The 25,087-nt window shown below is 39.5% G+C and overlaps 1 protein-coding gene across 10 annotated transcripts in view; it reads left to right on the top strand.

Annotated features, from left to right (window-relative positions):
* Window positions 1–25,087, top strand: part of Ptk2 (protein tyrosine kinase 2) — a 220,945-nt gene that overhangs the window by 57,093 nt on the left and 138,765 nt on the right. For all 10 annotated transcript variants that reach the window (XM_041672227.1, XM_041672218.1, XM_041672219.1 and 7 more), the window contains one exon: window positions 20,114–20,280. In XM_041672227.1, the coding sequence (XP_041528161.1) occupies window positions 20,114–20,280 (167 nt within the window). The remainder of the gene's footprint in view (window positions 1–20,113; window positions 20,281–25,087) is intronic.

Genomic DNA, 25,087 nt, shown 5'->3' on the forward strand with positions numbered 1-25,087 from the left:
CAAAGGTCCCCAGGTTTGTAAGGGGAGCTAGTACTTCAGACTTAGGAGGAGACAGACAAGACAAAGGGGAGAGTGTTTCTGAAAGTTAGGTATAAACAGGTAGTATAAGGATTTCAGAAAATGGAGTTGGTGTGGGTTCCCAGGAGGCATTTACTATGGTGAGGTATTGAAGAAGCATTCAGCTTCTCAGCTCTCCTTTTATTTGTATTCAGTCTTAGAGACAGACATTTTTTTTTTTTTGAGACAGACATTTTTAATGGCAAGGTTTGCTTAGAAAATCTTCTCCTTTTTTCTTTTTAACCATAATCAGTTAATTTAGATTACTTTTCTGTTTTATTCAAATATATTGATAGATTTGATTTAAAGCTAAATTCTTTTGTCAGTTATACTTTTCCGTTACCTCTGTAAAATCACTGTATTGATGGACTATGTAGATGGATTAATTATTAAAAGGAGTATGTGGGAAGTACTCAATTCAGGGATATGGAGTTGAAGTAGTCTTCTCTATCTTGAAGACCATTTTCAGATTTTTGTGTAGCACCTCAGTATGATGAAGCCTCTTGTCTCCTGGTGGTATGATCTGATCTTTGAGAGGGGTACATGGGCATTTGCTGTATGTATGAGTGCCCAAATGTTAACTGAGGTTAAGTATAAGCTATGTTTCCAACCATGATTGTTGTATACTCTGACACTCTGTTTTGTTCAGACTTAAACAACTCAGGAGCCCTGTTAGCAGATAGCATATACATTTTTAAATATTTTTTTATTGACATTTATTGAGCTCTACATTTTTTTCTGCTCCCCTTCTTTCCTCCCCTCTCCCCCCTTCAACCCTCTCTCAAGGTCCCAATGCTCCCAATTTACTCAGGAGATCTTGTCTTTTTATACTTTCTACTTCCCATATCGAATAAATCTATGTAAGTCTCTCTTAGTGTCCGCATTGTTGTCTAAGTTCTCTGGGATTTTGGTTTGTAGGCTGGCTTTCTTTGCTTTGTGTTTAAAGATCACGTATAAGTGAGTACGTGTGATAATTGTCTTTTCTGTGTCTGGGTTACCTCACTCAAAATAATGTTTTCTAGTTCCATTTTCCTGCAAAATTCAAGCTGTCATTACTTTTCTCTGCTGTGTAGTACTCCATCGTGTTAATGTACTACATTTTTCTTATCCATTCTTCGATCGAGGGGCATTTCGGTTGTTTCCAGGTTCTCGCTATGACAAACAAAGCTACTATGAACATAGTTGAGCACATGTCCTTGTGGCACGATTGAGCGTCCTTTGGATATATACCCAAAAGTGGTATTATTGGGTCTTGAGGAAGGTTGTTTCCTAATTTTCTGAGAAATTGCCACACTGACATCAAAAGGGGTTGTACCAGCTTTCAGTCCCACCAGCAATGCAGAAATGTTCCCTTTTCCCCACAACCTCTCCAGCATAAGTTGTCATAAGTGCTTTTGATCTTGGTCATTCTTACAGATGTAAGATGGAATCTCAGAGTTGTTTTGATTTGCATTTCTCTGATGACTAAGGATGTTGAACATTTCCTTAAGTGTCTTTCAGCCATTTTAGATTTCTGTGTTGAGAGTTCTCTGTTTAGGTCTGTACTCCATTTTTTAAATTTGATTTTGTGTTCTTTTGGTGACCAATTTCTTGAGTTCTTTGTATATTTTGGAGATCAGACCTCTGTCTGATGTGGGGTTAGTGAAGATCTTTTCCCATTTTGTAGGCTGTCGTTTTGTCTTGTTGGCCATGTCCTTTGCTTTACAGAAGCTTTTTAGTTTTAGGAGGTCCCATTTATTAATTGTTTCTCTCAGTGTCTGTGCTGCTGGGGTTATATTTAGGAAGTAGTCTCCTGTGCCAATGCATTCAAGTGTACTTCTCACTTTCTCTTCTATAAGGTTCAGTGTGGCTGGCTTTATGTTGAGGTCTTTGATCCATTTGGACTTGAGTTTTGTACATGGTGATAGATAGGGGTCTATTTTCATTCTTCTACATGTTGATATCCAGTTATGCCAGCACCACTTGTTAAATATGCTTTCTTTTTCCATTTGATATTTTGCTTTTTTATCAAATATCAGGTGTTCCAAGATGTGTAGATTGATATCTGGGTCTTCTATTTGGTTCCACTGGTCCTCCTGTCTGTTCTTATGCCAGTACCAGGCTGTTTTCAGTACTGTAGCTTTGTAGTAGAGTTTGAAGTCAGGGATTGTGATGCCTACAGAAGTTCTTTTATTGTACAGGGTTATTTTGGCTATCCTGGGATTTTCCTTTTCCAAATGAAGTTGAGTACCTTGAGTACCGTTCTTTCGAGGTCTTTGAAGAATTTTGCAAGGATTTTGATGGACATTGCATTGAAATTGTAGATTGCTTTTGGTAAGATTGCCATTTTTACTATATTAATTCTGCCTACCCAAGAGCAAGGGAGGTCTTTCCACTTTCTGGTGTCTTCAATTTCTTTCTTCAAAGATTTAAAGTTCTTGTCATACAAGTCTTCCACTTGTTTAGTTAGAGTTACTCTGAGATATTTTATTTTATTCTATTTGTGGCTATTGTGAAGGGTGTTGATTCTCTGATTTTTTTTCCCCAGCCCTTTTATCGTCTGTGTACAGGAAGGCTACTGATTTTTTGAGTTAATCTTGTATCCTGCTACGTGGCTGAAAGTGTTTACGAGTTGTAGAAGTTCTTTGGTAGAATTTTGGAGATCACTTATGTAAACTATCATATCATCAGCAAATAGTGAGAGTTTGATTTCTTCTTTTCCAATTTGTATCCCCTTGATCGCTCTTTGGTGTCTTATTTGCTCTAGCTAGGACCTCAAGAACTATATTGAATAGGTATGGAGAGAGTGGACAACCTTGTCTTGTTCTTGATTTTAGTGGAATCGCTGGAAGTTTCTCTCCATTTAGTTTGATGTTGGCTGTTGGCTTACTGTAGATTGCCTTAATTATGTTTAGGTATGTTCCTTGTATCCCTGCTCTCTCCAAGACCTTTATCATGAAGGGATGTTGTATCTTGTCAAATGCTTTTTCAGCATCTAATGAGATGATCATGTGGTTTTTATTTTTCAGCTTGTTTATATGGTGGATTACGTTGACAGATTTTCATATGTTGAACAATCCCTGCATCTGTGGGATGAAGCCTACTTGGTCATGGTGGATGATGGTTCTGATGTTCTTGGATTCGATTTGCTAGTATTTTATTTAGTATTTTTGCATCAATGTCCATGAGTGTGATTGGTCTGTAATCTCTTTCTTAGTATTGTCTTCCTGTGGTTTGGGTATCAGTGTTAATTGTAGCCTTATAAAAAGAGTTTGGCAATGTTCCCTCTGTTTCTGTTGTGTGGAATTATTTGAGGATTATTGGTATTAGTTCTTTGAAAGTCTTGTAGAATTCTGAGCTGAAACTATCTGGTCCTGGGCTTTTTGTGGTCGGGAGACTTTTGATGACTGTTTTTATTTCTTTAGCAGTTATAGGTCTGTTTAATTTGCTTATTCGTCTTGATTTAATTTTGGTAAGTGATATTTATCCAGACAGTTGTCCATTTCCTTTCAGTTTTCCAAGTTTTATGGAGTACAGGTTTTCAAAATATGACCTGATCCTCTGTATTTCCTCTGTGTCTGTTGTTATGTCCTCCATTTTATTTCTGATTTTGTTAATTTGGATATTCTCTCTCTGCCTTTTGGTTAGTTTGGATAAAGGTTTGTCTGTTTTGTTGATTTTCTCGAAGAACCAACTCTTTGTCTCATTGATTCTTTGTATTATTTTCTTTGTTTCTATTTTGTTGATTTCAGCTCTCAATTTGATTATTTCCTGCCGACTAATTCTCTTGGGTGAATTTGCTTCTTTTTATTCTAAAGTTTTCAAATGTTCTGTTAATTCACTAGTGTGGGATTTTTCCAGCTTCTTTATGTAGGCATTTAGTGCTATGAACTTTCCTCTTAACACTGCTTTCATTGTGTCCCATAAATTTGGGTATGTTGTGTGGTCATTTTCATTGAATTTTAGGAAGTCTTTAATTTCCCCCTTTATTTCTTCTTTGACCCATTGATGATTCAGGTGAGCCTTGTTTAATTTTCATGTGTTCGTGGGCTTTCTGGAATTGGTATTGCTGTTGACTTCTAGTTTTAATGCATGGTGATATGATAAGGTTATTCCAATTTTTTTGTATTTGTTGAGTTGTTTTTTTTTGTTTTGTTTTTTGTTTTTTGTTACTATGTGGTCAATTTTTGAGAAGGTTCCATGAGGTGCTGAGAAGTTATATTCTTTTCTGTTTGGATGGAATATTTTATGGATGTCTGTTAAGTCTATTTGAGTCATAACATCTGTTAGTTTTCTTATTTCTCTGTTCATTTTTTGTCTGATTGACCTCTCCTGTGGTGAGAGGGGAGTGTTGAAGTCTCCCACTATTATTGTGTGGGGTTTAATGTATGATTTAAGCTTTAGAAGTGTTTCTTTCATATATGAGAGTGCCCTTGTGTTTGGGCATAGATGTTCAGTATTGAAATTTCCTCTTGATGGATTTTTCCTTTGACTAATATGAAATGACCTTCTCTGTCTCTTTTGACTGATTTTAGCTTGAAGTCTATTTTGTTAGATATTAGGATAGCTACACCCGCTTGTTTCTTAGGTCATTTGATTGGTATACTTTTTCCAACCCTTTACTCTGAGACAGTTTCTGTCTTTGAGGTTGAGATGTGTTTCTTGTATGCAGAAGAAGGATGGATTCTGTTTTCATTTACAGTCTTTTGGCCTGTGTTTTTTTATAGGTGAGTTGAGTCCATTTACATTAACGAATATTAATGACCAGTGATTGCTATCTCCTGTTAATTTAGTTTTCATCGTTAGTGGTGTTAATTTGTGCATTTTTTTTTCCCTTTCGGGATTTGCTGTTATGAGATCATCAACTGTGTTTTTGATGGTGTAGCCATCTTCTTTGGGTTGGAGTTTTCCTTCTAGTATTTTTTTTAAAGATTTATTTATTTATTTATACAGTATCCTGCCTGTAAGCAAGAAGAGGGCACCACATCTCATTATAGGAGGTTATGAGCCACCATGTGGTTGCTGGGAATTGAATTAAGGACCTCTGAAAGAGCAGTCAGTGCTCTTACTCACTGATCCGTCTCTCCAGCCCCCCTTTCTAGTATTTTGTGTAGGGCTGGGTTTGTGGCTAGGTATTGGTGAAATCTAGAGTTGTCATGGAATATCTTGTTTTGTCCTTCTATGGTAGCTGACAGTTTTCCTGGGTATAGTAGTCTGGGCTGGCATCCATGGTCTCTTAATGTCTGCATAACACTTGACCACGACCTTCTGGCTTTCATTGTCTCCAATGAGAAGTCAGTATAATTCTGATAGGTCTACCTTTATATGTTACTTGGACCTTTTCCCTTGCAGTTCTTAATATTTTCTCTTTACTCTGTATATTTAGTGTTTTGATTGTTATATGGTGAGAGGACTTTTTATTTTGGATCCAGTCTATTTGGTGTTCTGTAAGCTTCTTGTATCTTCATAGGCATATCTTTCTTTAGGTTAGGAAAGTTTTCTTCTATAATTTTGTTAAATAAATTTTCTGTGCCTTTGAGTTGAACTTCTTGTATACCTATTATTCTAAGATTTGGTCTGTTCATGGTGTCCTATATTTTCTGGATATTCTGGGTTAAGCTTTTGTTAGATTTAATGGTTTCTTTAACTGATGAGTCTATTTCCTCTATTTATTGTATCTTCAGCGCTTGAGATTCTCTCTTCCATCTCTTGTATTCTGCTGTTCATGCTTGCATTTGTGGTTCCTGATCTTTTTCTCATGATTTCTGTTCTTATAATTCCTTTGGCTTGTGTTTTCTTTATTCTTTCTTTCTTTTTTTTTTTTTTGGTTTTTCGAGACAGGGTTTCTCTGTGGCTTTGGAGCCTGTCCTGGAACTCGCTCTGTAGACCAGGCTGGTCTCGAACTCACAGAGATCCGAGTGCTGGGATTAAAGGCGTGTGCCACCATTGCCCGGCTCTTTATTCTTTCTATTTCAATTTTCAAGTCCTGAATATTTTCTTTCATCTGTTTGATTTCTTTTTCTTGCTTTTCTTTCTTTAAGTGATTTCCTTATGTCTTCCAATTTTTTGTTTTTGTTTTCTTCCATTTCTTTAAGGGAATTTCTCATTTCATCTTTAAGAATTTCAAAAATTCTCTTGAAATTATTTTTTAGATCATTTTCTTCTGGTTCATCCATGTTTGGTTGTTCAGGTCTTGCTGTTGTAGGGTTTTTAAGTTTTACTGGTATTGTATTGCTCTTTGTGGTGTAGCATGTGATCTTACCTTTTCTGTTCATCTTTTCCTCTAATAGGTGTGGTTGGGGCTGTCTGAGATTCTGTTGAATAATCTTCTATGTGCAGTGAATCCAAAGCTCAGATGGTTCTTCCTCATGGTACAGTCAGTGTCACAGTTCTAGTTACCCCGTTGGTTACTTGGTGTTCTTGGAGATAGCTCAGTGCTCCTGTGCTTTGCTGTGCTCCCTTGCAGTTTGCTGTCTCAGGCCTACTTTTGCCTAGGTTTCTGGCTTTGCCCTGTTTCTGTAAATCCTGGTCTGGCTTCCCTCCTGCAGAAGTCCCTGCCTTGGAGTTGGACCTGTTCTGGTAGAGATCTCTGACTCCATATCTGGTCACTGGCTCACTCCTGATCTGCCAGTGTCCCTGGATTGGGTTGGCTCCTGGGGACTGGATTTGCTTCTGGTTTCTGCTGCCGGCGGAGATTGTTAGCTCTCTGTCCTAGGTAGCTGGTTCTGTCCGACTACGGTTCTGCAGTACAGGCATTCTTGGAAGAATTTTTATGTGGTAAAATGAGTATGAACAAAGTGAGCCCAGAAAAGACTTGTTACTCTAGTCTCTTTTGTACCTGTCTTAAGTATTCACAATTTCTTAATTTTTTTAATGTGCATTGGTGTTTTGTCCACATTCATATCTGTGTGAGGGAGTCAGATACCTTGGAACTGTCGGTACAGATAGTTGTGAGCTGCCATGTGAGTGCTGGGAATGGAATATGGTTCTTCTGTAAGAGCAGCTATGCTCTTAAGCACTGAGCCACCTTTCCAGCTCTGAGTCTTTACATTGTCTTAAGGGTTTAGTCATGATCTTGCTCTACTCTTAGCTCCTCTTGGTTTAAATTTCCATCCATAATTCTGCTGCCTGTACTTTCCTTCATAGGACTTTGGTTTTTGGGCTTTCTGTATAGTCATGGTGCCCACAAACAAAAAAGACAAAAAGCAGATAAAAAAGGATATGTCAGCCCTGGTTGGAGTTTTTGTTGGTGCCATTTTCCCCAGTAGCAAGTGTGCTCCTCATTTCTTTGTGCCACCTTTCAATAATTCTTAAGATATTTCAGACTTTTTTTTCTGTTTATATGTTGTGATGATTTCTGTTGATTTGTGATGTGTACTGAGAGATCCTGTGGAGACATTGCATCTGGCTTGAATTCCAAAGTGTTAGCACCTGTGCTTTAAACTACTTTTTGTGACTGTTGTCTTTTGTTTGAAGTGTTTATTTCTTATCTGAGTCCTTACTGAAGGACCCTAAGCCTTAAACAATAAATAACTTAATTATGAGAGGACCTAGAAAACCAGGAGGTATCATGGCTGGGAATTGCTTAGGCAAATGGTTCCTTCAAACAACTCCAGATAAGAGGCTTTTTTCCTTTTTTTATGATTTATTTGTTTATTTATTATGTGTGCAGTGTTTTGCCTGCATGTATTCATGCAGAACAGAAGAGGGCACTATATCTCATTATAGATGGCTGCGAGCCACCATGTGGTTTCCGGGAATTGATCTCAGGACCCTGGAAGAGCAGCCAGTGCTATTAACCTCTGAGCCATCTCTCCAGGCCAAAAATCCTGCCCTTCCCGCTCTGCCCACCCTCCTACCCTGACAAGGTTTCTCCCTGTAGTTTTTAAGCCTATCCTGGAAGATCTATAGATCGGGCTAGCCTTGAACTCACAGAGATCCATCTACCTCTGTCTCCTGAGATTAAAGGCAGGCACCACCACTGCTGGGCTAGATAAAAGGTTTTGATATGTGGAAAATGCTTACTATAGGAGTAAATTAGGTAACAATAAAAAAAAGCATTTTACAAAGCCAAGGACCATCAGTTTACTAGATGCTGATTGCCCTGCTGTGTTGTGATGGTGGCGGGGCTGCTTCCCTCCACCTGGCTAGCTTTACCCAAAATAATTACACAGAAACTGTATTCTTTTTTTTCTTTTTCTTTTTTTTTTTTTTTTTTATTTTTCGAGACAAGGTTTCTCCGTAGTTTTTGGTTCCTGTCCTGGAACTAGCTCTTGTAGACCAGGCTGGCCTCGAACTCACAGAGATCCGCCTGCCTCTGCCTCCCGAGTGCTGGGATTAAAGGCATGCGCACCACCGCCCGGCTTGAAACTGTATTCTTTTAAACACTGCTTGGCCCATTAGTTTTAACCTCTTATTGGCTAGCTCTTACATATTGATCTAACCCATTTCTAATATTCTGTGTAGCACCACGAGCTGGCTTACCAGGAAAGATCTTAACCTGCGTCTGTCTGGAGTGGGAGAATCATGGTGACTGCCTGACTTGGCTTCTTTCTCCCAGCATTCTGTTCTGTTTACTCCTCCTACCTAATTTTCTGTCCTATCAAAGGGCCAAGGCAGTTTCTTTATTTAACCATTGAAAACAACTAAAAACAGAAGACTCTCCCCCATCACTGCTGTTTTTGCTAAACCTAAATTCATCCTAGAGTGATCCTTTTTCTTCCATGGACCCACACAAAATAGACAACATTTGGCACCCTTGGTGGAAGAATTAGGGTCACTCTAGCATGGATTTTAGGCTTTTGTGAATCAGAGGACAATCAGTTCACTAGAAGCTGATTGACCCTGCTGCTTTAGCTAAAATCTAAAAATTTTCCATTTACCCATGCAAAACAGAATACTGACAGATGTTTATTTAAATTGTTTTGGGGATCTACAAATCATACCTGTATAAGAAAGCAAAATAAATAAGTTACATGTATGTGCTGACTCCTTCACCTTAGTCACCTCTTTTCTCTAGGCTCCCTGTTCCTTGAGATGTAGTATTGTTGAAATTATGCTAGTCATCAGTGGTCTCCAGGGGTACAAGTGAAATGAAGACTTGGATTTCTCATTTATAATCTAAAGCTAGAAATGCTTAACCTTTGTGAGGAAGGCACATGGAAAGCCAAGACAGTACAAAAATTAGACCTCTAGAGTTAGACAATGCTATGGTGTAATTACAAAGGAAAACCCTAGGAGTCAAAGTCTTTTTCCAGTTAACACAAGAGTGCTACAACAATGATGTGGTTTATTGTTAATAAGGAGAAAATTCGAGCATTCTGGATAGAAGCTCAAACCAATAATAATATTCCCTTAAGACAAAGTCCTATCCAGATCTTGTGAAGGTTGAGAGAGGAGAAGCCACTTTAGAACAGTTTTCAAGTAGCAGAGGTTGGTTCATGAAGTTTAAGAAAAGCAAAATCTCTGTTAGAAGAGTTAGTGAAGCAGCAAGTGCTGACCTAGAAGCTACAGTGCAGTATCCAGAAGACCTAGCTAGGTTGCTAGGCTAACCAAGACTTTTTAATGTAAATGAAACCGCTTTTTAGTAGAAGATGCCATCTAGGACTTTCATGGGTAGTGGGGAAGAGCCAGTGTCTGGCTTCAAAATTCAAACAACAGGGCTAAAGAGGTGCTTCACTGTTAAAGAGAGTTTGCTATTCTTCAGAAGATTTCAGCTTCTGGGATTCCAATGTCCTGTTCTGGCCTTCATGGCCACTTGCACATACACATCCCTAAGCTCACACAATATGCATAACTAAAAATAAAATAAACTCAAATAACAGGGCTAAACAGATGGCCTAAAGGTTAAGAGTGTACAGCTCTAGCCAAAAGACTATTGGTTCACAGTCACATTTAACTCTAGCTAATGAATCCAGCTCCATCTTCTGGCTTGTGCAGGTACCTGCACTTCTAGAGGACTTTGCTAGGACAAGGAATCATCACTATTGTCTAAGCAAAAAGGGGCTTTTTTTCTTTATGCCCAAGATTACTTTGGCCATTCTATGCCTGTGCAGAGCTGAGCCTCTCTGACAGGCTTCCTTCCTTTCTAGTTTATGGTTGAAAAGAAAGTGAGCTGTTATGTTGACCTACAAACCTCCTTCTTTAGCTTCCTGGTGTTGTGGGCAAGTCGGGTGAAGTATACCAGACCTTTGAATCCAAAGTGAAGCCTGGTGAGAAAACACTGTTTAGCCATTGAATATTGTTCTGCCACAGTGAAAGCACATTAAACTTGTAAGTGATGCATAGAACTTTTGTAAATCCATAGATCACATTTGGGATTCAGTATGCTTCACGAGCCACTTGTGAATGGCTGGTATTATTTGAACCTGTAATTATAAATAAGTAAATTTGTGTGGTTTGCCAAATGGTGTTTATAGTTAGCTGAACACTAATTAATTAATATTGTCTGCTTATTGGTGGAAAGGGTAGCATTAGATCATAGGATTTGTTGACCTCTTTAAAATTAACATTCCTATTAGCATGGGAAACACTCCAGTGGCGCAGATGTGTGCGCGCGGGGGGTGGGAGTGGGTGGGGGGGTGGGTGGGGTGTAGGGCGTAGGCATAAGTTCTATTAGCAGAGTTGTGCTGTGTAAAAAATGATGGAACCAGAGAGAAGGGTTCTTCTTTTTTTTTAATTTTTTATGTATGCAATATTTTGTCTACATGTATGCCTGCAGGCCAGGAGAGGGCATCAGACCCCATTACAGATGGTTGTGAGCCACCATGTGGTTGCTGGGAATTGAACTCACGACCTTTGGAAGGGCAGGCAATGCTCTTAACCACTGAACCATCTCTCCAGCTCCGAGAGTAAGGTTCTTTGGGTCAGGTTCCCATAGTTTGCCTGGACGGTTTTCTTTGATTAGTCCAAGATTTGCAGTGTGTGGTAGGTAACATCTCTGATACTTCATCAGTCATCACTGAATAATTTCTCTGTGATAGAAGAGCAGGTGGGTGTGTGTTCAAGATATGATGTGTGTGGGGGGTGTTGTTTTTTTCTTTTTTAATAATGCTGACTACTGTGAGTCCACAGATCTTAGGCTTTTTCTTCTAGAGAGGAAGGTGAAAAAGAAAGCATTAAGAACAAAGTAGAGGAAAAGCTTTGGTAAGGAGAATGTAAGGAGGCAGAGCATGAAGCAAAAATTCTCTCTCACTGTAATCTTGGGCAGGGAGATTTTGACAGACAGGAGGCTAGTCTCTAAAGATGATCCTCATTCTAAGCCTCAGAATTTATGCATATGTTCCTCCAGATAGCCAGATAGTGAGTTGGGAACTTAAATGCAGATACCTGAAGTTGGCCCAGCACGACTCTTTTAGATTTGGTTTCTCCAAGACCCAAAATATAATACACATGTCATTTCTGTCTCTTAAGTTTGTGGTGATTTGTTCCAGTACCAGCAGGGAGCTGATGCTGTGGCTGTGGACCTTCCAGTGATAAAGTACATTCTTTGGTTTAGAGGGATTTTTAGATGGACATCTAGGCCAGATTTTTTTTTTAATTTAAATTTATTTATTTATTAAGGATTTCTGCCTCGTCCCCGCAACCGCTTCCCATTTCCCTCCCCCTCCCCCGATCAAGTCCCCCTCCCTCATCTGCTCGAAGAGCAATCAGGGTTCCCTGACCTGTGGGAAGCCCAAGGACTGCCCACCTCTATCCAGGTCTCGTAAGGTGAGCATCCAAACTGCCTAGGCTCCCACAAAGCCAGTACGTGCAGTAGGATCAAAAACCCACTGCAATTGTTCTTGAATTCTCAGTATTCCTCATTGTCCGCTATGTTCAGCTAGTCCGGAATTATCCCATGCTTTTTCAGACCTAGGCCAGCTGGCCTTGGTGAGATCCCGATAGAACATCCCCATTGTCTTAGTGTGTGGGTGCACCCCTCGTGGTCCTGAGTTCCTTGCTCGTGCTCCGTCTCCTTCTGCTCCTGATTTGGACCTTGGGATTTCTGTCCGGTGCTCCCATGTGGGTCTCTGTCTCTGTCTCCTTTCATCGCCTGATGAAGGTTAATATTCATGAGGATGCCTATGTGTTTGTCTTTGGATTCACCTTCTTATTTAGCTTCTCTAGGAACATGAATTATAAGCTCAATGTCCTTTATTTATGGCTAGAAACCAAATATGAGTGAGTACATCCCATGTTCCTCTTTTTGGGTCTGGCTTACCTCACTCAGGATAGTGTTTTCTATTTCCATCCATTTGTATGCAAAATTCAAGAAGTCCTTGTTTTTTACTGCTGAGTAATACTCTAATATGTATATATTCCATACTTTCTTCATCCATTCTTCCGTTGAAGAGCATCTAGGTTGTTTCCAGGTTCTGGCTATTACAAACAATGCTGCCATGAACATAGTTGAGCATATACTTTTGTTGTATGATAGGGCCTCTCTTGGGTATATTCCCAAGAGTGGTATTGCTGGATCCAGGGGTAGGTTGATCCCGAATTTCCTGAGAAACCGAAACACTGCTTTCCAGAGTGGTCGCACAAGTTTGCATTCCCACTAGCAATGGGTACCCCTTTCTCCACAACCTCTCCAGCAAAGGCTATCATTGGTGTTTTTGATTTTAGCCATTCTGACAGGTGTAAGGTGGTGTCTTAAAGTTGTCTTGATTTGCATTTCCCTGATCGCTAAGGAAGTTGAGCATGACCTTAAGTGTCTTTTGGCCATTTGACGTTCTTCTGTTGAGAATTCTCTGTTCAGATCAGTGTCCCATTTTATAATTGGGTTGTTTAGCCTTTTGCGGTCTAGTTTCTTGAGTTCTTTATATATTTTGGAGATCAAACCTTTGTCAGTTGCGGGGTTGGTGAAGATCTTCTCCCAGTCAGTGGGTTGCCTTTTTGTCTTAGTGACAGTGTCCTTTGCTTTACAGAAGCTTCTCAGCCTCAGGAAGTCCCATTTATTCAATGATGCCCTTAGTGTCTGTGCTGCTGGGGTTATACGTAAGAAGTGGTCTCCTGTGCCCATGTGCTGTAGAGTACTTCCCACTTTCTCTTCTATCAGGTTCAGTGTGTTCGGACTGATATTGAGGTCTTTAATCCATTTGGACTTGAGTTTTGTGCATGGTGATAGATATGGATCTATTTTCATTCTTCTACAGATTGACATCCAGTTTTGCCAGCACAATTTGTTGAAGATGCTCTCTTTTTTCCATTGTATACTTTTAGCTCCTTTATCGAAAATCAGGTGTTTATAGGTTTGTGGGTTAATGTCAGGGTCTTCTATTCGATTCCATTGGTCGACTTCTCTGTTTTTATGCCAATACCAAGCTGTTTTCAATACTGTAGCTCTGTAATAGAGTTTGAAGTCAGGGATGGTAATGCCTCCAGACAATCCTTTATTGTATAAGATTGTTTTGGCTATCCTGGGTTTTTTGTTTTTCCATATAAATTTGATTATTGTCCTCTCCAGATCTGTGAAGAATTTTGATGGGATTTTGATGGGGATTGCATTGAATCTATAGATTGCTTTTGGTAGAATTGCCATTTTTACTATGTTGATCCTCCCCATCCAAGAGCAAGGGAGGTCTTTCCATTTTCTGGTGTCTTCTTCAATTTCTTTCTTCAAAGACTTATAATCTTTGAAAGACATGAAGAATGTCTATCTAAAATATATCTCTATATATCTAGAAAATCTAACTAACGTGACTACAAGCTTTACTATTATCAATGATTATCCATTAACAACCTATATTTCTTAATTATACAGTACATATTTAAATGAACTACACAATCACAATACCTTAATCAATATCAGAAATACATATACATATAACAGAATTGACCGTAAATCTCTAGCAAAATCTATACTAATGCACATTATTCATACCTATATCATATCCCCCTTTAAATGTAAAAGAACATTTATAAACATTTTTTGGGAATATGGGCGCAGTTATTTCTCTCCAAACTGCTTCCTGCTGAATGGGGGCGTCATTAATTAGGTCTTTCATGGTATAACCTGTGTGCTAGTTTCATCTCAGTTGGCAGTTGAGCGAAGCAATTTTTTGAAGGCGTTCACACCAACCCTTCAGGAGGGCGTGGTCCATCATACCAAATCGGAATAGAAGAAATGAACAGCGTCTCATCCTCTGTGAAAACAAAATAAGAAACTCCTTTCCAAAGCATCATGTCCTTAGATCCAAATTTCAAATTCAAGGCATCAAAATATCTATGTTGGATTAGCTCAGCAGCATTTATAAATAAATATCTTTTAGCATCTCTTGCTCCTTCCTCAGCATTTAAACAATTCAAAGAGAGCATAATAGCATATAGTATCAAAAGTCTCTGTGTATTTTCCATCTTTGTGCAGCTTTGTTTTAACCTCTATTTAGTTTATTTTTACTTTTAACTCTTTGCTTTTTGAGACAGGTTCTCTGTATCTTTGACCTGAAGTAACTCTGTAGACCAGGCTGTCTTTGAACTCTCAGAGATCCGCCTGTCTCTGCCTCCCAGGCATTGGGATTAAAGGTGTATACTACTACACCTTGAACTCACAGAGATCTGTTTGTCTCTGCCTTCTAGGCACTGGGATTAAAGGCGTGTGCTACCACACACAACAACTCTCTTCCTTTTTTTATGTTTTTTACTTTAAGAACTTCAACTTTTAGTCTGCATATATTTTTAACACACAGTAAACCATTTAGAAATTTTCTTTGTCTTTGAATCTCTCTTTACTGTATATCTCTCTTTTTCTGACCACATGAATCTTTAATTTACCAAGCAATCTCAGTAGGACTAAAGGCGTGGCTTTGCCAGCTAGATTCAGTCCATTCCTTAGCTTTCCAGCCTCATGGCGGATATACAGGCTGTAGCCATGTTTACTGCAACAACTGTATGGCATGTCAAGGTCCCTGCCAGCCAGCGAGCTACAACAGACAACACTCAAGTCCTCTCTAGGTAGCCGGCCCTCCTGCCTCAAACAGTCAGAGTTTGCCCTGGCAGGATGGCCCAGAAAGCCAGCATTTTTAAACTTTTATCAGTAGGATTAAAGGTGTGGCTTTGTCAGCTAGATCCAGTCCATTCCTTAGCTTTCCAGCCTCATGGCTGAGGTACTGGCTGTAGCCAGCAAGCGAGCTTCAGCAGCCTGTGCTTGCAAACTGCACAAACTGCCTGCGTAAAAGAGTCAGAGTTTGTCCTGGCAGGACAGCCCAGAAAGCCGGCATTTTTAAACGGCACAGCTTTTTTCCTGCTATGGCTGAAAACCGAAAAGCATGTGTTCAGCTTTTCATCAACACCGTTTAAGTGTTTCGTGGCAGGACCTCTTAATGAGCTGCAGGCTTTGCAGCTAAAGCTGAGTCAGGAAGCTTCTCTTAGATGAGGCGCTTGCTTGCCTCTAGCAAGCAGAGTAGACCCTAGAACACAGCGAGTCTAGTTGCCATCAAACAAATCATAGCACTTTACTCCAAATGCTCTATTCAAAAGCTCTTCTCGCGCAGGAGCCAGACAGAGATCGCAATGGAGGCACAGCCTCAGGAAGTCGCGCTTTAAAATGACACAGCGTTTTTTCTGCTACTGTTGCCGAATCAGGAAATCTCTCTACAGCACGCCACCAACAAACAGCAAAAATCTGTGTTAAACTCTCTCTCTCCCTTATTTTTAAGCCTTCTCAGGTTTTTTAAGTGGATTTAGTCCATCACGTGGGGCGCCATATGTAATAATAGGAGTGGCAGGGCTGCGTCCCCAACACCCCAGCCGCCTTCTGGCTAGCTTATGCCCCGAAATAATTACACGGACACTGTATTCTTTTAAACACTGCTTGGCCCATTCTCTTCTAGGCTAATTCTCACATATTAATTTAGCCCATTTCTAATCATCTGTGTATGGCACCCCAAGGTGCACTTACCGGGGAGATTCTAGCCTAGTCCATCCTGGGTCGGAGCTTCATGGCGTGTGTCTGCCCGGGAGCGGGGCATGGCGTCTCTCTCTGGCTCTAGGCCAGATTTGGAAGAATCTGAAGTTCTGCATCCTTATTGTGGAATAATTAGCAGGGTGAGTGGAATAGGGAGGGAAGGAAGGAAGGAAGGAAGGAAGGAAGGAGGGAGAAACACATTGAAATGACATCACTTCCTATCCTAGGAGTAGAATGAGGTAAGGTGAGCAGAGTTATGACTGTGCACATGGTAGTTTTGATTTTTAGCTTTGTTCATCACGCTGACAATCATCTTAAGGTTGGTTTTATGTGTTGCTTAGGAGGTTGCTAACATCCCATGTGAAGTGATTGGTTCTTTGTTGGTGTACAGTTTGTTGTTCTTAACAAGGTATTTTCAATGGGCTCCTTTTGTCCTGTGGTTGTGGTACACCAGGAGTGTCAGCAGCTAGAAAGGTGTTCAGTGAGTACCATTTTTCGTTTGTATCTACATTTCTCACCTACAACAGTCCATTAGTAGTGAAGAACTGCGTGCACTCAGTGCTGTGTTCTTATAAAAGTTTGTAACAGGGCTAGAGAGATGGCTCAGTGGTTAAGAGCATTGCCTGCTCTTCCAAAGGTCCTGAGTTCAATTCCCAGCAACCACATGGTGGCTCACAACCATCTGTAAAGAGGTCTGCCCTTCAGGCATAGAGACAGAATATTGTATACATAATAAATAAATGAATAGTTAAAAAAAAGTTTGTAACAAACATTGTCTTATTTTCAATTTTAAATATTGTTTTACTAAGATCTGTTATTAGTATTTAACCCAGAAAACTTGTATTTTTGAATCCTGGCATAAATGGAGAAATGGAGGTTTCAGAGTAGCCAGGCATGGTTTTATATTTCATAGGACTAGATGGTTAAAGACCTGCAAAGCTAAGAGGAGAATTTAAAGTTGACTTCAGCTAATCTGAGTGGCATATTCATAAAACCACTTTTCATGATTCCTGTGTTCCAGAAATTGTGTGTCTTCTGTGGTGATGGAAGCTCCGCAAAGCAACAGTACAGTGTCTTGAGAACACATTCCTTGCCAAACAATTGTCAGTAATACTTGAGTTCTCCAGATCAAAGTTTTTGGTTTTCAGATTATCTCATTGTGTTACTGAGTATGCACGTTCGGCAGCATAGTTAGGAACTTGTGACTTATATGTTTTTAGTGTCTGATATTGCCCAGAGCAATTGGTAGGAATTTGGTAGAGAGGAAAATGATAGCTGTATAGAAGTGTGATGAAAAGCAAACTGAGGAAAAGTGAAATTTCTGTATGTCTGCTACTTTTGACTGATTTCTGGAGAGTGCAAATTTGAAGTATGATTCATTAAGACACTGTAGTGTGGGACACTTTGTTATTGTAACACCAACTGAGGCCATTTTGGGTTTCTTCAGAAAACTTGACCAAATGTGACCAGACTCAATTTCTACTCCATAAAACACCAAGACTACAAGTGTATTTTCTCCCAATGCTCACTGCAGAATTGGACTAAGTTCCTCACTAAGTTTGGTTTGCTACATTTGGGCTCCTGTAAGTGCTCGTGAGTTACAAAGATATGAAGTAACCTTTTAACCTTAAGGTCAATGGAGACAACACCCTTTGGAATGGGATTCCCCATAGCAGGTGAATAGTGACAAATATCAGTGAAGGAAGTAGTTTGTGTTCTGCAGAGCCTTATACCTGACAGATGAGGTGAGGAAGGACAGATTTGTTTAACATAAAAGAATGATTAGAGCTGGGTTGACACATGGAATGGGTGTCACTTAAACAAGTGAGGATGTGCTTGTATTACTGAGCTGCAAGGAGGTGATATGACACTTCTGATGTTCTTGTGTGACTAGTGTTAGTATGCGTTGGTGTAGATTAGCTGAGTTGGGATGGGAAGACAGGAGTGCCTTTGGGAAATTTGGAGCAGCAGCACCTTGTAGCTGAGGGACTCAGGTTGGTAAGGAGATATACAAGTGATCTATGATTTGAGAGAATCACTAAGGTTAGTCTATGTTCTGGCCTTAGGGAAAATCTCCACTCAGAACACAGGATTTAAGACTGTAACTTGGGCAGAGGTCAGTTCCAACTGGCCCTACACTGTGGCTTGATAAGATGCAGCCGTCAGGAATTCTGTAGGGTTTTGCATCTTATGGCTGTCTGAGTTCTGAGGTCTGCAGACTGAAGACAGTTTCCTGTCTTGATGAGACTATCTTCCTTATGAATCTGTTTTATACTCTTGCAGTCTGTTACTTTTGTTTGTTTCCTCTGATCCCATGTCTAATCCCTCTTGACTGTTCCATGCTTGTGTTGATCATGGTCTCCATCCTGGGAGATCTGAAAGGGAACTAGCTGACCCATCCACTTGAGTCTCAGCCTGCCACACACAGGTATTAGGACACAGAGTAGCACACACATCCTCACTATCCCTAACTGTTTTTTTATGGTACCTGTTTAATTTTCCTTTCCTTTTCTCTTTTCTTTCTTTTCTCTTTTCTCCTTTCTTTTTGCTTCTTCTCTTTTCTATAGAGAAGATTGAGGGCCTGGGAGATGGCAACAGTGCAAGCTTGAGGAACTGGGTTAGAATCTCTATTTTTTATGTAAAAAGCTAGGCATAGCTGATGGTGTCTGTAACTCAAGTGCTAAGGGAGGAGAGAAGAGGCAAGAGAGAAAGGCAAACCTCAGGAGCTCTCTTGCTGACCAACATAGCTAACATAGTGAGCTGTGGTTTATTGAGAAACTTTGTCTTAAAGGAATAAGGGAGCAACAGAAGAAGATACCTAGTGCCCTTCTCTGGTCTCTGTATGCACACTTGTGGCCTTGTTGAAGGAAGTGTGTCACTGGGGGTGGGCTTTGAGCTTTTAGAAGCCATGCTAAATAAGCCCATAGTCTCTCTCTCTCAGCTACCACTTTAGCATCTGTCTGCATGCCGCAGAGATGATAATGGACTTAACCTCTGAAACTGGAAGCAAGCCCTCAGTTAAATGCTTTCTTTTATAAGAATTCTCATGGTCTTGGTGTCTCTTCACAGCAATAGAATGGTGAATAAGACAGTTGAGAATATCTTTTATTATTAATAGCATTGGACCATAATAAAAAAAAATTCCTTAGTAAGTGTAAAACTTAAATTTTTTGTCTTTTATTGTAAGTTAAAGTGTTAAAGTACTAAATTAAAAAAAAATTTTAAATGTGTGTGTTTTACCTCAGTATATGTTTGTATACCAGGTACTTGTAGTGCCTAAGGAGGTCAGAAGAAGGCATCAGTTTCCCTGAAACCCGAGTTACAGACAGTTGTGGGTTTTGCTGGGAACCAAATCTAGGTTCTCTGCAAGAGCAGCAAGTGCCCTTAATTGCTGAGCCATCTTGTTGGGTTCTAAAAGCTGGAATTTTCTTTTGTTGATATTTTAATGGTTATGTTAGCTTCCTTTAAGAATTTTTTTCTTCACCACTGGAGAGGTAATACAGTGGGCTGTACTTTCTATGTCGTATGCACAAAATACAGCATGTGATTCAATCTCATCCCCACATAGCTTACACATTTCCCATTATTAGGGGTATCTTTTTCCTGGGCTTCTCCATGGTGGCGGGGCAGGGGAGAAGGTGATTCTAAAGCTTGCCTTCTCATAGCCCCAGGAAGAATTTCACCTCCCCTGTTGACACACTGGAAGAGAACTGTCTCCTGAACTCAGCATAGTAAGTGTTAAAAGCAGTAGGTTTGGAGGCCTATAAAATTGCCACATGCTAACATACAAAGCAGATCAAACTGATTATGACCAATTCATGGAATATTTCATAGTTGTTGTTGTTTAAAGAGAAGGTATTAATGCTATAGCCTGGTCTTTCAGAAGATCTTGGTTTAGAAAGTAGAACCTTAAGGGGCCTAGTTCCTGCTGACAATATTGAGGTGATATGAAGATGGAGTTGCTGAAATGTCTTATATTTATATTGCATTGTTTGTTGGTAAAGAATTGGGAAGAAAATTTTTTTTCCCTTAAAGTTTTTACTTATTCATAAAAATATTGCTGCTTGACAAACAACAATTCCTATATGGGGTTAAGTAACATTTTTTATGTGATGTGCTTATTAAGATTTCTCATAACTAACTAGACTTTTTTTGATCTGTAACCATCATTTCTTTGGGGGTGTGTTCTAGGGCATCATTCAGAAGATAGTGGACAGTCACAAAGTGAAACACGTAGCCTGCTATGGATTTCGCCTCAGTCATCTGCGATCGGAGGAAGTTCACTGGCTGCATGTGGATATGGGAGTCTCCAGTGTGAGGGAGAAATACGAACTTGCTCACCCACCAGAGGAGTGGAAGTAAGATTCTAATCCACTGTGGTGTGACCATGCTGGATTACTTTGTGTGTTAAAAATATGCACAAGAGGATGACAGCTTTTATGCTGCTTGTAATCACTATTCCTGTGTAATGGAGATTGACTAGTAGTTACTACTAAACAGTGATCTCTTTAGAACACGTAGTTAAGCTTGTTTCTCTCTCCATTCCTTGTCTTCTATCACCATGGTCTTTGCTGATTATAGTTGTTCTCAGTGTTTTGATGCTTGCACTTCTACTGTAAGTGGTACTGCTGCTTTATGATCTAGTGTTGATGTCTCATAGAGGGCCTTGACTTTTCCAAGCGGAGAGCACAACTGATGGTCTCATCAGTGGGCTAATAGCATACTTAAGTCCGGTAATCTACACTCACCTGAAAAGAATGGTGCACATTTGTTAAAATATAGGAACAGTGGGAGTAAACTCTTAGTGATTCTGGTCAAACAGGAATGAAACAGAAGTTATTTTGAGATGATTTAAAAGAACCTCCAATTATTTATCCTTTTCCTGGTTAATACTTGATAATTTTTATGAGTAAGTAAATCTTTTTAGTTGACAAATCTTAAATCTAAAATACTTAGTTTGAAGAGAAGTAAGTATATCTTTAAAAAGTGGGCTTCTTCCACGTTGTACCCTTAGGCATGCACTCAAGAAGGTCAATACCTTCAACAAGGGCCTAGATCAACAGGGGAAGCCAGCTCCTTTAGATGAAATATAAATTCATACAGGGTTGTGTCAGTTGTGTAGTTCTTCAGAGAATGCAGTTGTATTTTCAAATCTGTCAGATAACTGGGGTAAGCAAACTATTCCTGGAGAGTATAATTAGGTTGGTTTATATCAACTGATACGGAAAGAAGATTTAACTTCTAAACACTTAATCAGACAACTTAATGATTAAAAATTAAATATCTAAATGGGGGCTGGAGAGATGGCTCAGAGGTTAAGAGCACTGACTGTTCTTCCAAAGGTCCTGAGTTCAATTCCCAGCAACCACATGGTGGCTCACAACCATCTGTAATGGGGTCTGGTGCCCTCTTCTGGCCTGCAGACATACATGGAAGGAATGCTGTATACATAATAAATAAATAAATATTTTTAAAAAATAAATAAATATCTAAATGGCAAATGAAAATAACATCAAATTTTCACTTGCTGCAGTTATGGTACACTCTTTTGCACAGACACTTAGGAGGAAACTTTATTTTCCTTGTTTATGCTCAGGGAATTTCACTCTTGAGCACCATCTTTTCAGTTTTTGTTTTTCTAAGCCAATTTATTTTACTTTAAATCAAGTAAAATAGAGTAGGGATTACTATTTGTAAAACAGGATTTGATGTTTGAAAAATTAATAACCCATGAATGTAGAGTTGAATATTGCTGAAAACATTGCAGAGATGACCAGAGGAAGTATTCTTCATATGCATGAAGAATGTAAAGATGGTATAACCCTTTCTGACCTCCCTTCCATGTGATGTATTTGTGTGATATGTATGTGTGCATTCTCTATTAAATCTTCACATGTCCTTGTATGGGGCACAGAGAAACCAGTAAGCAAACTGCTGCAGTCATCTGTGTAAAAAGTCTAAAGGTGGTAAACAGAGAAGAGCAGGGGTGGTGGGGTCACGTCAAAAGTCTTGAAGGCAGTGCTTCAGTTTCAATGTTTGAGTCGCTTCGCTACATACAGGGCCAGCTCCAGAGGTTTTGCCTGCTTTGTAGTCTGGCTCCTGCTGTTGCTCTCCTCCTTCAGTTCTACTGACATTGGTCCCTCTCAAGTTTCAGCATCTACTCAACTCTAAGTGTAGCTTGGAAGTGTCTTCATCAGCCTAAATTGGGATTTGAGTCTTTTCTTCTTGTGCTGTCTTTGGTACTTGCTGAGTAAGCTAGCCTTCCATCTTTCTGACCTCTTTGGTCCTGCATTCTCCTCTGCTTTTACCCTTTATGATTTTTTACTTGCCCCATTTGAGCCTCCAGCGTTCTTGGTGGCTTTTATAACACATCAAGTGTGTTGCCTGAGGGTGTGGCTGTGGAATATACTCTTCTGTTCAGTGCCAGTGGGTGTCTGTGTTTGTTCAGCTTTTTCCCTCTGGAACTGTCATACTCTCACTCTTGTTTTTTTCTCTGTTTATGCATGGGATAATATTGGTCTAGAGTAAAATAGATTTTAATGAAAATGGAGTAAGGTAATGTATTGATAGTGTGATTGTAAAGTAAGCAAGAGAGAAAATAATATGATAGTGTCGAAATAGCAACCAAACAATATTTATTACAGTAAGGATAAATTAATAATAATAATAATAATAATGTGTTGTTGCCATCTAAGTTTTGTTTGACTGTATTTCATAATTTTGATAGTGTTTGTATTATTAATTAATATGGTTATTTGCTTGAATTTTCCCCATCAACCAGAGGATTATGTGCTTCTTCATTATTGTCTGTTGACTTGTTCTTATTCATCATGAGAAGAGCAACTCATTCATCCATTCATAGACAGCTTCTCAGTGTGTAGTTCAACCTGACCTGAAACTCACTATATAGACCAGACTATTACAGAGATTTCCCCATTTATACCTCCCAAGTGTTGGGATTAAAAGCATGTTACCACCACAACGAATGAGAAGAGTAAACATTTTTATCATTTTTATGATGCTTTTTTACCCTTTTTTTTTTTTTTTTTGTTCTGTTCAGATGAGTCTTTGTCTGCTGTGGAATAGCGGTCTTGTTCCCTGTAAAGATTTATCACTCTTGTTGGTTTTAATAAAACACTGATTGACCAGTAGCCAGGCAGGAGGTATAGGCAGGGTGACCAGACTAGGATGATTCTGGGAAGAGGAAAGGCTCATTCTGCAGTCACCACCCAGATGCAGAGGAAGCAAGATGAAAATGCTGCCCTAAGAAAAGGTACCAAGCCATGTGGCTAAACATAGATAAGAATCATGGGTTAATTTGAGTTGTAGTAGGTAGTTAGTAATAAGCCTAAGCTAATAGGTCAAGCAATTTATAATTAATATAAGCTTTCTGTGTCTTTGTTTGGGACTGAATAAATGTGGTACCAGGTGGGACAGAAACTTCATCTACATCACATTTGTCCTCCAGAGATTAATTGGTGTCTTCATCAATTGGAATGAATGTGTGTAGTTATGTGGTCAGACATGGTAGTATATGCCTTTAATCCTGATACTTGAGAGGCTAAGGCAGAAGGATTGTCCTGAGTTTCTGACCAGCCTGGGCTCCCTAGTGAGTTTCTGGCTAACCAGGATTTCATAGCAAGACCCTATATCAGAACAAACAAACAAGAAAAGATAATGGGAAGTGAATGTGTTATGGGTCCCTACATCCTGGCCCATCAAGATGTTTTTATTGCATGATACCAAGAAACCTGTCCTTGCAGACTAAATTTACCAGGTAGCCCTGTTGGAATCATTAGACTGAGGTGGGCACATTCAGGTTTCTCCTGTTACCGTTTCCTCTTTGTAATGAGGCACTGAGACTGTGCAGTGAGTGTAGTTTCCCTGCACTGTCATCCATCAGTCACAGCATATGTTAGTGATTTTGCCTTGTACTGATTGATATGTTGATTTTTCATAGATGGGCATTTGTGCTTCCATCCTTCTCTGTTTTGTTTTTTTTAATTGGATGTGTAAGAATCAGTTTGTCCACACCATGTTGCTTGTGAGGGTTATCTGTATTGTTTATTGAAGCTGTACTTTGTGCCAGTCTGTCTTAGTATCAGGGCTAATAGATCTTTTTAGTCCACTTTAGCTTTTTTGAAACAGCCTCCTGTTCCCAGTAGTTAGTCAACTTGTAGGCATCTTATGCTTACAATTCGTGTGAGCTCCAGGAAGCAAGATACCAGTGGCACTACTGAGAACAGATTGCTTTGAAGCAATAACAAAGAATAACTTTATTGGGGGCATGATATATTTAACTGGTTTTTGGAAATCCATGGAGAAGCAACATAGCTAGCTCTTAGTGTGGTGACAGAAGTATAAAGAAAGAAGTGTAAAGAGGAGGTGAGGGGAAGCAAGATGTGGGTGTAAAGTGTCACAGGCTACGGGCTATGGATTGGAATTAAATAAGATTGGAATTTAATTAGAGCACCTTGAGCAAAGAGTTTTTGTAAGATACACTCAGTGTAATGTGCTCAAATAAGACCAGAATCCTTTAGAAGGGCAGCCTTGCCTTTTTACATCTACAAGCAAACTGGATTTAGTTCCTTTTTGTGTAAAGTCATAGTGTCTCCCATTTTACTCTGCTCTTGGCTGCACTTACATGTTTTTACTGAAGAGGAATTCTACATCTATATTCTTTATTGCTTCCTAATAGCTGTAGCTAATTTGCACATGAGTATGTAGTGTGTGTGTGTGCGTACATACACACACATGTGATAACAGGTAGATATTAACCTATCTATTTCTTACTGAGTTATGCACTTACCCTCTATTACTCTCACTTAGCTCCTTGGCCCATACTACCGCTTCATGGTGGGCCTAGTGAAGAGAAACTTTAACCCTCTGATATTATTTCTCTGCTCAGGACATGATAGTACCTTTTATCCTTGAGAAAACCCTATAGTCAGGATTTGCAGGGGGCTGTGTGACCCATCTTCTCTCTGGACTCTTGTTTCTGCTCAGATTTCGCTTCTATTTTAGCTGCAATTGCCTTCTCAAGTGACCTATAGCTCCCTTCCTCACTTCCTTCAGACCATACATAGTCAGGGGTCACTGCCTCAGAATGCCTCTGAGTGCCCTTTAGCACTTTCTTTTTTTTTTTTTGTTTGTTTGTTTTTGTTT

This window comes from Microtus oregoni, unplaced genomic scaffold (assembly GCF_018167655.1).
Source record: "Microtus oregoni isolate MIOR12 unplaced genomic scaffold, Mior012 000022F_ref0000154, whole genome shotgun sequence".
Lineage (NCBI taxonomy): Eukaryota > Metazoa > Chordata > Mammalia > Rodentia > Cricetidae > Microtus > Microtus oregoni.